The sequence below is a fragment of the Pipistrellus hanaki genome (genome assembly GCF_964339955.1).
Source record: "Pipistrellus hanaki genome assembly, chromosome: 11".
Lineage (NCBI taxonomy): Eukaryota > Metazoa > Chordata > Mammalia > Chiroptera > Vespertilionidae > Pipistrellus > Pipistrellus hanaki.
The window spans coordinates 69,932,606-69,944,988 of NC_140513.1; the positions used below are offsets into that span (position 1 = coordinate 69,932,606).

The following is a 12,383-nucleotide window of genomic DNA, read 5'->3' on the forward strand; positions in this document are numbered from 1 at the left end:
GGTGGATTTCTTGTCTCCAGTGAACTAGCTGTGTGTGTGGGAGTCTGTACCCTGAACACTCACTAACTCAATGCTTGTGCTTTTTCCATAACCAGGAATTGTGGTGCTTGGAATAAATAGAGCTCATGCCAAAAATTCATTCAGTAAGAATCTCGTTAAAATGGTGAGTGTAAAAATTGAACTCTTTGCTTCTAAAATTAAGCTATAGTGTTGACATCAGTCTGAAAAATGTTCTCCCCTTTTCTTCTTATCCTCCCTGTTTCTATTTAGCTCTCAAAAGCTGTGGATGCTTTAAAATCTGATAAGAAAGTACGGACTGTAATAGTGAGGAGTGAAGTCCCAGGGATATTCTGTGCTGGTAAGTAAATAAATTTTATTATGAATTAAATTCCAGTCTAATTTCCCCTCACTAATAGCCTATTGTAATGTGTTCTGTGGTTTGAATTCCATTACCCACTGTTAACGAAAAAACCATTGAAACCGTAAAGAATTTTTGTGAGTTTATTGGAGCTAAACTGTCGACATATGCTGGGGAGCAGAACCTCAAGGGACTGAGATAATGCTCTGAAGAATGGCGGGTTACATTTCTCTATTTATACACTGAAATCAAAGGAGGGACATAGGTGGGTTACATGAAATTCATTGGTGATGGAGTAAGGAGGCGGGAGAAAGCAAAGTAGTGGCAAACTCCTGGGATTGGATAAAAAGTAAAATGATGGACGTGTACTCAGGTGAGTGCAGGAACAATTAACATGATAACGAAGGAATTTGAGGCATCAGTCCTGGTTGTGCCCCAGGGGCTCTGGAAAAAGGGAAGTTACAAGTTACCCAGACATCTCACAGATATGTTATCTTAGAGGGAAAAAGGCAAATGGGCTCAGAAAAAAGATCAAAGTTGATCTTTGTCTGGGAAAATATCAGCCTAGAAAATGACTACCCACCATAACCTGTTTGTTGTTAGATATTTAATTTTCAGATCATCTTTTGTGGTTATTTTAGGTCTCTAAGTTTGCAAGACTGCCACGCAGGCCTCCCCTGAGCTTGTCAGGTTAGCATGTGGCTCTTTTCTTTCACACCACAATTCCTCTTTGTCTTTTTTTACTGGTTTACAAGAAAAAAGATGCTTTGTCAGTATTAGACACTTTTGTAACATGTAGATTGTTTTGGAAGTTGGAAAGATGATTTGAGTCGTTATTTGTTTGTAGTACATGAATAATATTTCTGAAGGTCAGCTGGGAAGGAAACGTTGTATTTCCCACCCACAACAGTGCGCTCTATTAGTGGCACAGGAAGTACTCTACTTGACGAGCAGTAGCTGCGCCAGTACAGCCTGTTGCACAGCCTGTAGACATTTGCTCTGAAGCTTGGTGTTTGCAGTAGTGCCCCCTATCTTCACAGAATGTATTTTCAAATTGGTATGACAGCAGTGAAAGGTAAATGTTGTTTTCCCATTTATACTGCTTACCAAATATTGTTTTCTTGTATTTTCCATATTTGTATTTCTAAGCCATGAGGTTGAGTGAATCTGTTCCAACTAGTAAAAAGTGTATATGATTAAGATAAAAAATGTCGATAACATGCAGTATCATGTAACTTACTAAGAAGTAAATGAAGGGAGAACTTGGCTGAAGAATTAAGTTTTTTCACCTCCAGTAAAAATGTAAATGGGATAATCTTAAAAGGTAACCAAACTTTTGAGAGAATGACAACACACGCTATTTTATTCATTAATCAAGTATTGAACATTTAGTGTATACCCAGGATGATGATGAGAAGATGGGAAAATATTGCTAGGTAGAACCTTTTTAGATGTGTCTGAGCTGTGAAACTGATATTCTTCAGTTTCATTCTTAAGGGTCCTTAGTTTTCTGAGCTTCAGACTCTGTGGCCTCCGCATGAAAATATTGCAGAATTTTATGGTATGTAAGACTATTCCATGTAAATGGGTTATATTTTGGCTTTTGATGTAATGTAACCTACCTACAAGGGTTAGTTTTAACTCTTTTGGGAATCAAAGACAGTAAAGGTACACTCCTCAGCTGCTGGGTGGGCAGGTTTTGCAGTGCAGATTTCTGGTTTTACATCTGCAAACACAAGTAACTCCATCTGCTTGTTTGAGGCTTCATTGCCACAGCGTACCTACGGAGAGTCAATAGTAAGTAACTTTATAGTTTTTATAAGGGCTTTACATGTATTTCTATTTTATTCCTTAAAGAATATGGAAAATGTATACCAAGACAATAGCATTCTTGCAAATGTGACTTTAAGACTAGTGAATATTGCTCCAGGGGACTGAGTCAAATGCCATGACAAGTGGCTGTGCGGTCACTGTTCTCAGTCCTGTGAGGGCTGCTGAGGGCCTTATTGGGAGGACTTTGTGAATCCACGAGGAGTGAGTGATATAGTGTTACTGACCACAGTAACATCACTGTTGTTGCCCAGGAGCTGCCCACGTCAGAGGAGGTTCTCCCCTCCTCCGCTCGTGGGAGAGAATTCAGAAAAGTGACAGACAGCAGTGTTGAAGCAAAGCAAGTGAATGTAAGGAAGCAAAGCAAGCAAATTTATTTAAGAATACACTTGGCATAAAGCACAAGCGGGCAACTGAGCTAATCTGAGCACCCCATCTGGTGTGGGTTCAAGGGTTTTATACCACCCCCCTCCCCCATAGGTTTCAAGATTCCCCTATCAGATAGACTAGATTTTAAGGTCCCCCTTTTACATGGATGTGACTTTTCACAGAATTTATTAGATCATCTCGTCCAGTGCCAAGACTGCTGACTTTGTCCAGTGGGTGAGATAAACTCCCCTTCCCCTTCCCTCCTCCTGCCCCAGCAGCTGTTTATCCTGCCAACCATTGCTCTCTCAAGTGATACCATCCAGATGCTTCTGGGGTTTTTGTTATTTGTCCCCCAGACTTCACCTGTCCTTGGGTTTAGCTGCTACAAATGGCATGAATTGTCTGTTTGCTCTGAATTTTACCAGGCCAGGGTGGCTTATGCTATGTATTCTCTGGTTAGGGAGGAGGGTATGAGCCATTTGCTCTCAAGTGTCCTTGGTCGGGGAGGGTAAGTCTTGGGGTTCACCAGCTGGCTGCAAGCTGCCCCAACTGTTTGGCCTTGTTTAATTGTCTTATCTCAGTTTCCCCATTTCACTTCCTAGCTTCTTACTGTCCTGCACACTGTCTTTTTGTTAGTAATAGGTTTTGTGATTAAAACACTGTAGTTATTGGTAGAATTCTCTTAATCTTATTTATTTGCTGCCAGCATATTTTGCATTGCTATATTACGTGTGTTATTTGGAATAGGCTTTAATGCTTTAGAACGTTTTACAGATGTCTTTCATAGGTTGCCTTTTTGGGGACATATTAAGTAATATACCACATCCTTTTACCAGATTAACAAGTTAGCTTTGAATACTTTTTTCAGGTACTAATCAGATACACTTTCTTTGCTGTATATGCTTTTAAACTTTTTCATGATTAAGATATCTATATTTTAACTCATAAGAACTATTACTGTATTTTGTAAAAAAAAAAAAATTCAGTTTGGGTTCTAGGAAAATTGGAGCACATAATTTATTAACTCAATGTGTATAATAGAAACATTCTTTCAAATTTCTCTGAAAGATTTTCTTTGCTTACATCTATTTAAACAGTTTAGTAGGTCTGTCTTTATTAATGTGTACAGATTAAGTGTAAGTCCAGATAAATTTAAATTTATAGTCTATATTAATTTAAAATATTAATTTTAATTAGGCCTCATTTATTAGTTATTGTTGAAGAACACAGTCTTTTACAGAGTTTTAGTTTTTATTCTGAAATGGTGATATTCAAAATCAAAATCCTCTAAAACAGTTAATTCATTTATTATTCTCTTAGCTCTCCTACCTCCCTAAAGTTACTCATTTTCCCCTTCCCTTTCAGCCGCCACCGAGTTTCTCTTCTATACATCTGTATTCCTGTGGCATCTTGTTCATTTCTGAAAGCTTAACGCTTATGAAGCTGTTCTTGCCTCAGATTTCTTGAGGATGGGGACTTCTCTTTTTCTTCTTTGAAAATCATCTTTCATGTTGTGGACATAGCACATAATAGGGACTTGGCATGTATTTGCTAAACTCAGTCCGCTTTGGACTGCCCAGGAGCTGTTTGGTGTGTGTGTGCAGTGTCTCTGAATTGTCTCAGACCACCCCGTTCACTGGGAGTGTCTCTGGTTCCTGACTGTGGTGCATTGTTTCTGTATCATTTTTCTAAGATGTTAGAAAAACATAATTAAGCCCTATTAAACTGATCCCTGTGTGCATTGGAGGTTAGACAGAGTGATTTCTGACTTCCCATTTAAATCTATTATTTAGAATCAATAACCATATTTCACTTACATTTTTAAAATAAAATATTAGTTTAAAAAGTACAGTAGGTCAAAATGTGTGAAATTTGTACAGAATGCATGAAAAAGTATATAAAGGGAAAAATCCCGCTGTCACCCCACTCCCTCTACTCCATTAGTCCGCTTATAAAAATAACACTTTTTATCATATTTATTACTCTCGTAGTATTTCATTATACAGACGTGTACACATACCCATGAATATACGAATGTGTGTGTGGAGGAACTGTTGGCTGTGGTAACGTGAAGCCGGCAGGAAGGGTGGAGGAAGGTGTTGTAAGAGCTGTGCACGAGGTGTCAGCCCCGGCCTGCGCTGGGACTGTCTGCGAGCGAGGCTCTGCTTGGAGTGTGGCTTCTTCTCTGTCTGTGGTAATAACTGTTACCTAAAATTATATTACGTGAATTTACATACAAAGTCAGTAATTTGAAAAAAATCGCCAAGTGTGTTAGTATGCCTTTTGGTTTTGGTAACTGAAATTGTGACATTAGCCTGGCTTCTGAATTATTTGTTACAAACATTTGAGAGGAAAACATTTTTAGAATAAAACAATCTCATTGGGTAAGGCACATGCTGTCTTTTTAACGAGTCCCTGTCAGGCCAAGGACCGATGAAGGGGCCGTTTAGCCGGAGCTCCTTCCCCTGACTCAGGGCAGGGCTGTCTGCTGTTCTGGTGATTTGCTGTTTTGGAATGTGTTTTCTTTTTAGCTCTAAAATCTCATGCACTTAAGCATCCTAATGGTACTATGTTGATTGAGAAAATACATAATGTCAAAATACCATCTGGTTATAGTAGTAAATTTAAATGAATTTTCTGTTATAAACTTCAGTGATATCTAGATACAGAAAAAAAAAAAAAAAGTCCATCATAGTAATCATGACTGTGGACACTTTCCTTTAAGTGTGTTTTCAGACGCCATGCCAGACCTAATGACTCCAGGTTGGAAATCACTCTTGAATACTTCCCCCCCCCCCCCGTACTTTTTTTTTTCTTTCAAGATTTTTTTATTGATTTTTAGAGAGAAAGGAAGGGAGAGGGAGAGAGAAACATCCACATGAGAAGGGGGTTGCCTCCTGCACGCCCCCTTCTGGGCATAAAACCTGCAACCAGGGCCTGTGCCCTGACCTGGAATCAAGCCGCAATGCTGTGGTGCCTGGAGGACAGCCAGCCCCAGGGCCAGGGCTGCCTGCATCTTGTAGATTGCTGAGACGGGTCACTTTGATAACCAGAGCTCAGTGAAGCACTGGCTGCATAGTTTACATGAGATGGGCTGGAGAGTGTCATGTTCTAGAAATTTATATCACTAACATTTTGTTTTTATTTTATTTTATTTTATTGATTTCAGAGAGGAAGTTAGAAAGAGAGAGAGAGAAACATCAATGTTGAGAGAGATCATGGATTGACCGCTTCTTGCACACCCCTACTGGGGATCGAGCCCCCAACCCGGGCACATGCCTTTGACCAGAATGGAAACTGGATCTTTCAGTCCACAGGCCGGCGCTCTATCCACTGAGCCAAATCAACTAGGGCTATCTTTTTCTTACACACACACTCTCAAAGAAAATCTGAAACTGCTATTTAAAAATGATTTTGTAGTAACATTTTTAATATATTTCTATAATATAATGAAATTATGAAAAAGTCCTTTTAGTGAGGTGACTATCAGTTGTAAACATGTAACCCTGGTCATCTGTTTTTGTTCTTTTAGTGTTCCAAATATAAGTAGAAAACGTGTGAGTTGTTTTTACCATACACTTTTTAAAGTGAAATTTTATGAGAAGTTACTGAGACTGAGATTTTTTCCTTTGTAATTACTAAAATAGATTATAAACAATTCTTGGTAATTGATTCTTGTAGTGTTTCATTGAATGACACTGGTGTGGTTGGTTTGTTTTTTAAAGTAAAGGTAGTTTTGCTTCTGCTTTTGAATTCTAGTAAATTGTGTTCTGACAGAATTTCTCACTAAAATTGTCAATGTGCTTGATTTGAATGTATTGTTCAAATGGATACAGATGTCATGATGTGATTAGAAGTATGGGCTCTTCTGACTAATAAAGTTATCCAAAGTTGCTTCAGTATCTTAGGTTGTTATATTTATTAATTTGAATGTTAATCCCTTAGAGCAAAGATTTCCAACCTTTTTCTTGTCATGGCACACATAAACTATTACTAAAATTCGGTGGCACACACAAAATTTATTGTTGGAGCCATATGGGCATGCAATTTTCTTTGTGGGGAAGTTTTTAATTACATACTCAATTTCTTTTATATGTATTTGTGTTTTTAGATTTTCTATTCGTTTAATAAGTTGTGTTTTTCTGGGAATTTGTCCATTTCATGTAACACTTCAAATTTATGGGGTCAAGTTTGTTAATATTTGCTTATTGTTTTGATGTCTGCAAAGTCCTTAGTATTTTCCCTCTCCTTCATGCTCTGTTTTAGGATTTGTGCCTTCTCTGATTTTACATGACGACCCATGCTAAAAGGTTTTAGTTTTTAGAGAATTAACTTATTTGATTTTTCTCTCTTATTTTCTATTTTAAAATTTGTTTTCCATTTTAAAAATTTGTTTCTGTGTTTCTTTTCTTCAACTTTGGGGTGGATTTTCTCCTGTGTCCTATTTCTTGAAGGGGTATCTGATCAGGAAATTTGCCTCCATGCTTTGTCAGAGACTGTGTGCGAGAAGTCTGTTAAGTCCACTGTGGTTGTAGAAGTGTCAGTTTTTCTTTCCGTTTCTGTCAGGTTCTGCGTTATATATTTTGGTGCTATCTTATTTTACCATTCCAGTTTAGAATTCTAATGACTTTTTTTTTTTTAGTGGATTATCATATTTATTATTGTAAAAGGACCCTCTACTTTTAGTGGTGCTTCTTGCCTTAGGTCCCTTTGTCAGATATTAAGATGACTTTACAAGTTTCCTTTTGGTTAGTGTTTTCATGGTTTGTTTTTGTTTGTTTTTTTACCATTTTATTTTAGCCATTCTAAGCCCTTATATTTTAATATGTGTCACTAGTAAGCAGTATATAATAAGATTTTAAACTCTACTGTTAAAATCTCCTGCTTGAAGAATACCCTAGTGCTTCTTTTAGTGTGGGCCTGCTGATGATGTGTGTGTGTGTGTGTGTGTGTGTGTGTAAAATGTCTTATTTTATCTTCATTTCTGAAGGATTGTTACTGTGTGTGTGTGTGTGTGTGTGTGTGTAAAATGTTTTATTTTATCTTCATTTCTGAAGGATTGTTACTGTGTGTGTGTGTGTGTAAAATGTCTTATTTTATCTTCATTTCTGAAGGATTGTTACTGTGTGTGTGTGTGTGTGTGAAATGTCTTATTTCATCTTCATTTCTGAAGGATTGTTACTGTGTGTCTGTGTGTGTGTCTGTGTGTGTGTGTGTAAAATGTCTTATTTCATCTTCATTTCTGAAGGATTGTTACTGTGTGTCTGTGTGTGTGTGTGTGTGTGTGTGTGTGTGAAATGTCTTATTTCATCTTCATTTCTGAAGGATTGTTACTGTGTGTGTGTGTGTGTGTGTGTGTGTGTGTGTGTGTGAAATGTCTTATTTCATCTTCATTTCTGAAGGATTGTTACTGTGTGTGTGTGTGTGTGTGTGTGTGAAATGTCTTATTTCATCTTCATTTCTGAAGGATTGTTACTGTGTGTGTGTGTGTGGGTGTGTGTGTATGTAAAATGTCTTATTTCATCTTCATTTCTGAAGGAATGTTACTGGACGGGGTCCCGGCCCAGGCGGGTGTGCTTGGCGGCCGGCAGGGTGTGGGAAAGGTTTCACAACAGGACCCAGGTGACTGCGGGACGTTTACTGAAGCTGGGACAGTGAGACAAGAGGGCTTAGCACAGAAGCAGCAGCAGGAGAGCCAGGCGGGCTGCTTAGGTCCCTGGGAAGCAGAGGAAAGGGGGCCTTGGGAAGGGGGTCAGGGTGAGCCTGGGGCGTGGGGTCCGTTAGGGTGAGGAGGTGCAGGCCTGTGGGGGAAGAGGAGGGAGGGAACTTGGGGGCTGCTCCGAGAGGAGACAGTCTGTCCTCTGTCTCACAGGGGAGGCTCCAGCAGAAGAGCAGCAGCTTTCCAGGCGGGCTCCTCCGGCCCTGGTCTCCCTGATTGGTCAGTGCGGGGCCGGGGGCTGTCAGTCATCGCAGCTGGTCCTGACGTCGCCCCCCTGGTGTTCTGCTTTTCTGGGCCTGGAGCTGAAATTCAGCTGAAGCCTGGATGTCACCTGTGCGGAGGGGACCTGGTGTGTCTACTGCAAACCGCTGTCAGTGTGTTCCGCTCTCTCCCTCAGTTTCCCTGTTCTGCCTGAACTGGCTCACTGGCCTGTCTCAGTATGGGTATTAAGATTTTTCAAAAGTAGTCTCAGAGTCACAGTACAAACGTTTAACATTCCATAGAGAAAGGTAATTATTTCTAAAACTAGAGGCCCGGTGCATGAAATTTGTGCAGAGTGTGTGTGTGTGTGTGTGTGTGTGTGTGTGTGTGTGTCGGGGGTGGGTGTCCCTCAGGCCAGCCTGCACCCTTTTCAATCTTGGACCCTTTGGTGGATGTTTGACTGCTGGTTTAGGCCCGATCCCTGTGGCAGTCTGACATCCCTCTCACAATCCAGGACCGCTGGCACTTAACTGCTCGCCTGCTTGCCTGATTGCGCCCTAATCACTCCCCTGTCAGCCTGATTGAAGCTTAACTGCTCCTCTGCTGGCCCGATGCCCCCAACTGCCCTCCCCTGCCAGCCCGGTCGCCCCTAACTGCCCTCCCCTGCCAGCCCGGTCACCCCTAACTGCGCTCCTAACTGCTATCCTGGTGGTGGGTAAGTGCACACTGTCACCAGAGGCTGTCATCTTCAAACCTCTGAGCTGTGATTGGTGGGCAGTGCTCAGGCCACAGGCGTCAGGACCAAACCCTAGACCCCTGAGCTCCTGGCATGGCTCCAGGAACCTCTTCTCCTAACGTGGAGGTCTCCCAGCAGGCAGTGTGCTGCGGAGTCAGCAATAGGTGCTGTGCTAGAGGGCACCTAATGGAAGGAACTTGGTGGGTTCCAGGGTGCAGTTCCTGGGGCTCCTTCAGGACTCATCCAGAGTCCCTGTCTGTCCCCTCTGCAGTGCTTTGCCTCCTTTTCCATCTACTCTTCTCTCTCAGAGAGCACTACATTTAGCTACTTTTATTAACCAATGTGTATTAGCCCAGTATACACTGAGCAACATCGTATATTCTCAATTTAAAATCATATTCTCAATGTTAAGTGGCAGTAAGTTGAACCATTATGTCTTTTTACAAATACATTCTACCTTAGATATTTTGTGGCTTTAATAACATTTTTCTTTCATGCTAAATTTTAATTCTTTATGGAAAAAGTAGAAGATATATCCACAAACATTGGGTACCCACCACTGAACTTATTAAGCAATATGGTATTACAGAGACTAAAGTCCTCACTTTGTGTCAGTGTGTAAATCTCATCCTGTTCCCCCAGAGATCACCATTTGAATTTGGCATTTATCAGCCCATGCATGTTTTATATGCCTAAATAGCATCCTTGTGTAAAATGGTAATTATCCTGTGTATCTTTCTGTATACAATTATACTACTAAGTGTAATTATAGATTTTTCAACATTTTCAGCTCTACCTAGATTTATACCAATTCCTTCATTTACGCTAGTATTCTTCATTCCATTATGTATTTTTTTTTCTATCTTATTAACAATCCTTTTGATCAATATTTAGATTATTTCCAATTTTTTGCTCTTTCACATATGTTGCATTGAATGTAACTTTCTAATTTCCTTGGGTGTGTGTTTGAGAGATTTTCTAGGGTGTGTGAATATTTATTATATAAATAAAAGGCTAATATGCAAATTGTCGCCTCAGGAGTTTGACTGACCAGGAGTTTGACCACTAGCTATGACTTGTGCTGACCACCAGGGTGTGGTGCAGAATGAAGGAAAGCCCCAGCCAGCAGGCGACAGCTGGGAGAAGAAAGGCCCCTATTGGCCCTGATTGCCAGGCAGGCCTAGGGACCCTGCCTGTGCATGAATTTTGTGCACCAGGCTTCTATTGTGTGTGTGTGTGTGTGTGTGTGTGTGTGTGTGTGTATGTGTTTCTCACTCTCATAGGAAGTATGTGGGTTCAGAATGTCCCAACCTGAGCTGCTTGGAGCTTGATATTATGTCTATTCATGATTCATTTATAATGAGCTAATAAGTGACTAAGTAGCTGAGTGTATGCCCTCTGTGTTCTAATTTTAGGTTTTCTATTTGTGTATTTATTTAAATGGGGACCTACCCTTCTCAAATAGTTTAATTTTATTAAAAAGAATGTCTGTTGAGCCACAGAGTATGTGGTTCCTTGAAGAATTCTTTATGTGTATTTTTCTCTGTTGCAGAGTGATAAACTCATAATTATGATATTGTCAGCTTGTTCATATGTGAGAGCCAGTGTTTCTCAGATGTGATGAGTAGTCACCAAGACAGGCTTCCAGGAAGTGATTTTCTCTGTAGAAAGGCGTGCTGTGCCCTTTCACTGGGCTGGCATTTGCACTGATGAGGGAAAAGCAATAGTGGGCAAAACTGCCAACATCTTTGACAGAACCAAGGAAGTGGCATCAGTCTGTAGTTATTTGTATTAACATTAATGGGTTTATTTTTATTATTAAATAAATAAATATTTTTAAAATTTGTAATTTCAGTTTCTAATAAACTATTGGTACATATAACCTAAACAAAATCTTTCCCTTTAAGAGGTTTAAGGGGACTTAAGATCACAGATTTTGAGGACCACTATTAAGAACATGGTAGATATATGAACAAACAAATACATTATTCTTCCAGATTCTTTGAGAAAGAAAATTTAGGTAATATAGTTCCTTTAACAGATAAATTCAGTTACTTTTAATGTTATATGTGAATTTAAAGTTTTCAATTTATTTCATTAAAATTTTGTTTATAACTAGATTATATTTGTAAATAAATATTTTGCAGGTGCTGACCTTAAGGAAAGAGTCAAAATGAGTTCTAGTGAAGTTGGCCCTTTTGTCTCAAAAATAAGAGCAGTGATTAATGAAATTGGTAAGTATAATTAAATTCTCTTTTAGCATGCTGAATCTGACCTTAAATGTCAGATATAAAAAATTATACACTGTCTTTATATATAAAAATTGTCCAAAACACTTATATAATTAGAAAATCATGACCTAAAGCTGATTTTTGTAAAATAATACATAATGTATTTGATTTGAAAATTTGTGAAGAATGTTTTATAATTAAAGAGGCCTCCTATGTATGATGACATGGCATATGAAGATAATTATTACAAAAACAGAGAGAGTAATTTGGCATTAGCCTTTGACTTAAAGTATCTATAGTTCTTAAGTAATTTCATACACAAATGTGTTTATAGATTTGGAATCTTTTTGTTTTTTACATAAATAGGATTGTATTATTTCCTTAGAATTACAGACTTTTGTATAATATTTACATCTCAGTACATATCAATCTACTTTATTACTAGTACTTTTTCATATATTGCTAAATAGTAATCATAGCATAGTCTCATCCATATTTTTAAATTATTTCTTTAATGAATATTTGTGTTTTTTGTTATTTATAAACAAGCAGTGAATATCTTTATATCAAGTCTTTTAGAATATTAATATTTGTATTTATAGGATGGATTACTAAACAGGGAATTACAGTCCTAAGTGTAATGTGTTCATTGTACATTTTAATAAATATTGCCAGATTATATTTTTAAAAGGTTGCAATCATTTGTATTTCCATTAATTATATGACAGTATCTGTTTCCTCATATTCCTGTCAGCATTTAATGTTGCTATTTAAAAATTTTTTCAAGGTTAAAAAACAAACATCTTAGCAGTTAGTTTGCATTTCCCCAGATATTGTGTCATGTTTTATGTTAAACTGCCTTTTCACGGCCTCCTTCTCCTTTTATAGCATTGTATAATAATTATTTATTTATACAGCCTTGGTCCTGTATCTTTTTTC

At 38.6% G+C, this 12,383-nt stretch overlaps 1 protein-coding gene across 4 annotated transcripts in view; it reads left to right on the plus strand.

The window, feature by feature from the left end:
• The window catches only part of AUH (AU RNA binding methylglutaconyl-CoA hydratase), a 149,837-nt gene that overhangs the window by 24,653 nt on the left and 112,801 nt on the right, over positions 1-12,383 (plus strand). For all 4 annotated transcript variants that reach the window (XM_084899036.1, XM_084899038.1, XM_084899037.1 and 1 more), the window contains exons 2-4: positions 96-163; positions 271-358; positions 11,361-11,447. In XM_084899036.1, coding sequence (XP_084755162.1) covers positions 96-163; positions 271-358; positions 11,361-11,447 — 243 coding nt within the window. The remainder of the gene's footprint in view (positions 1-95; positions 164-270; positions 359-11,360; positions 11,448-12,383) is intronic.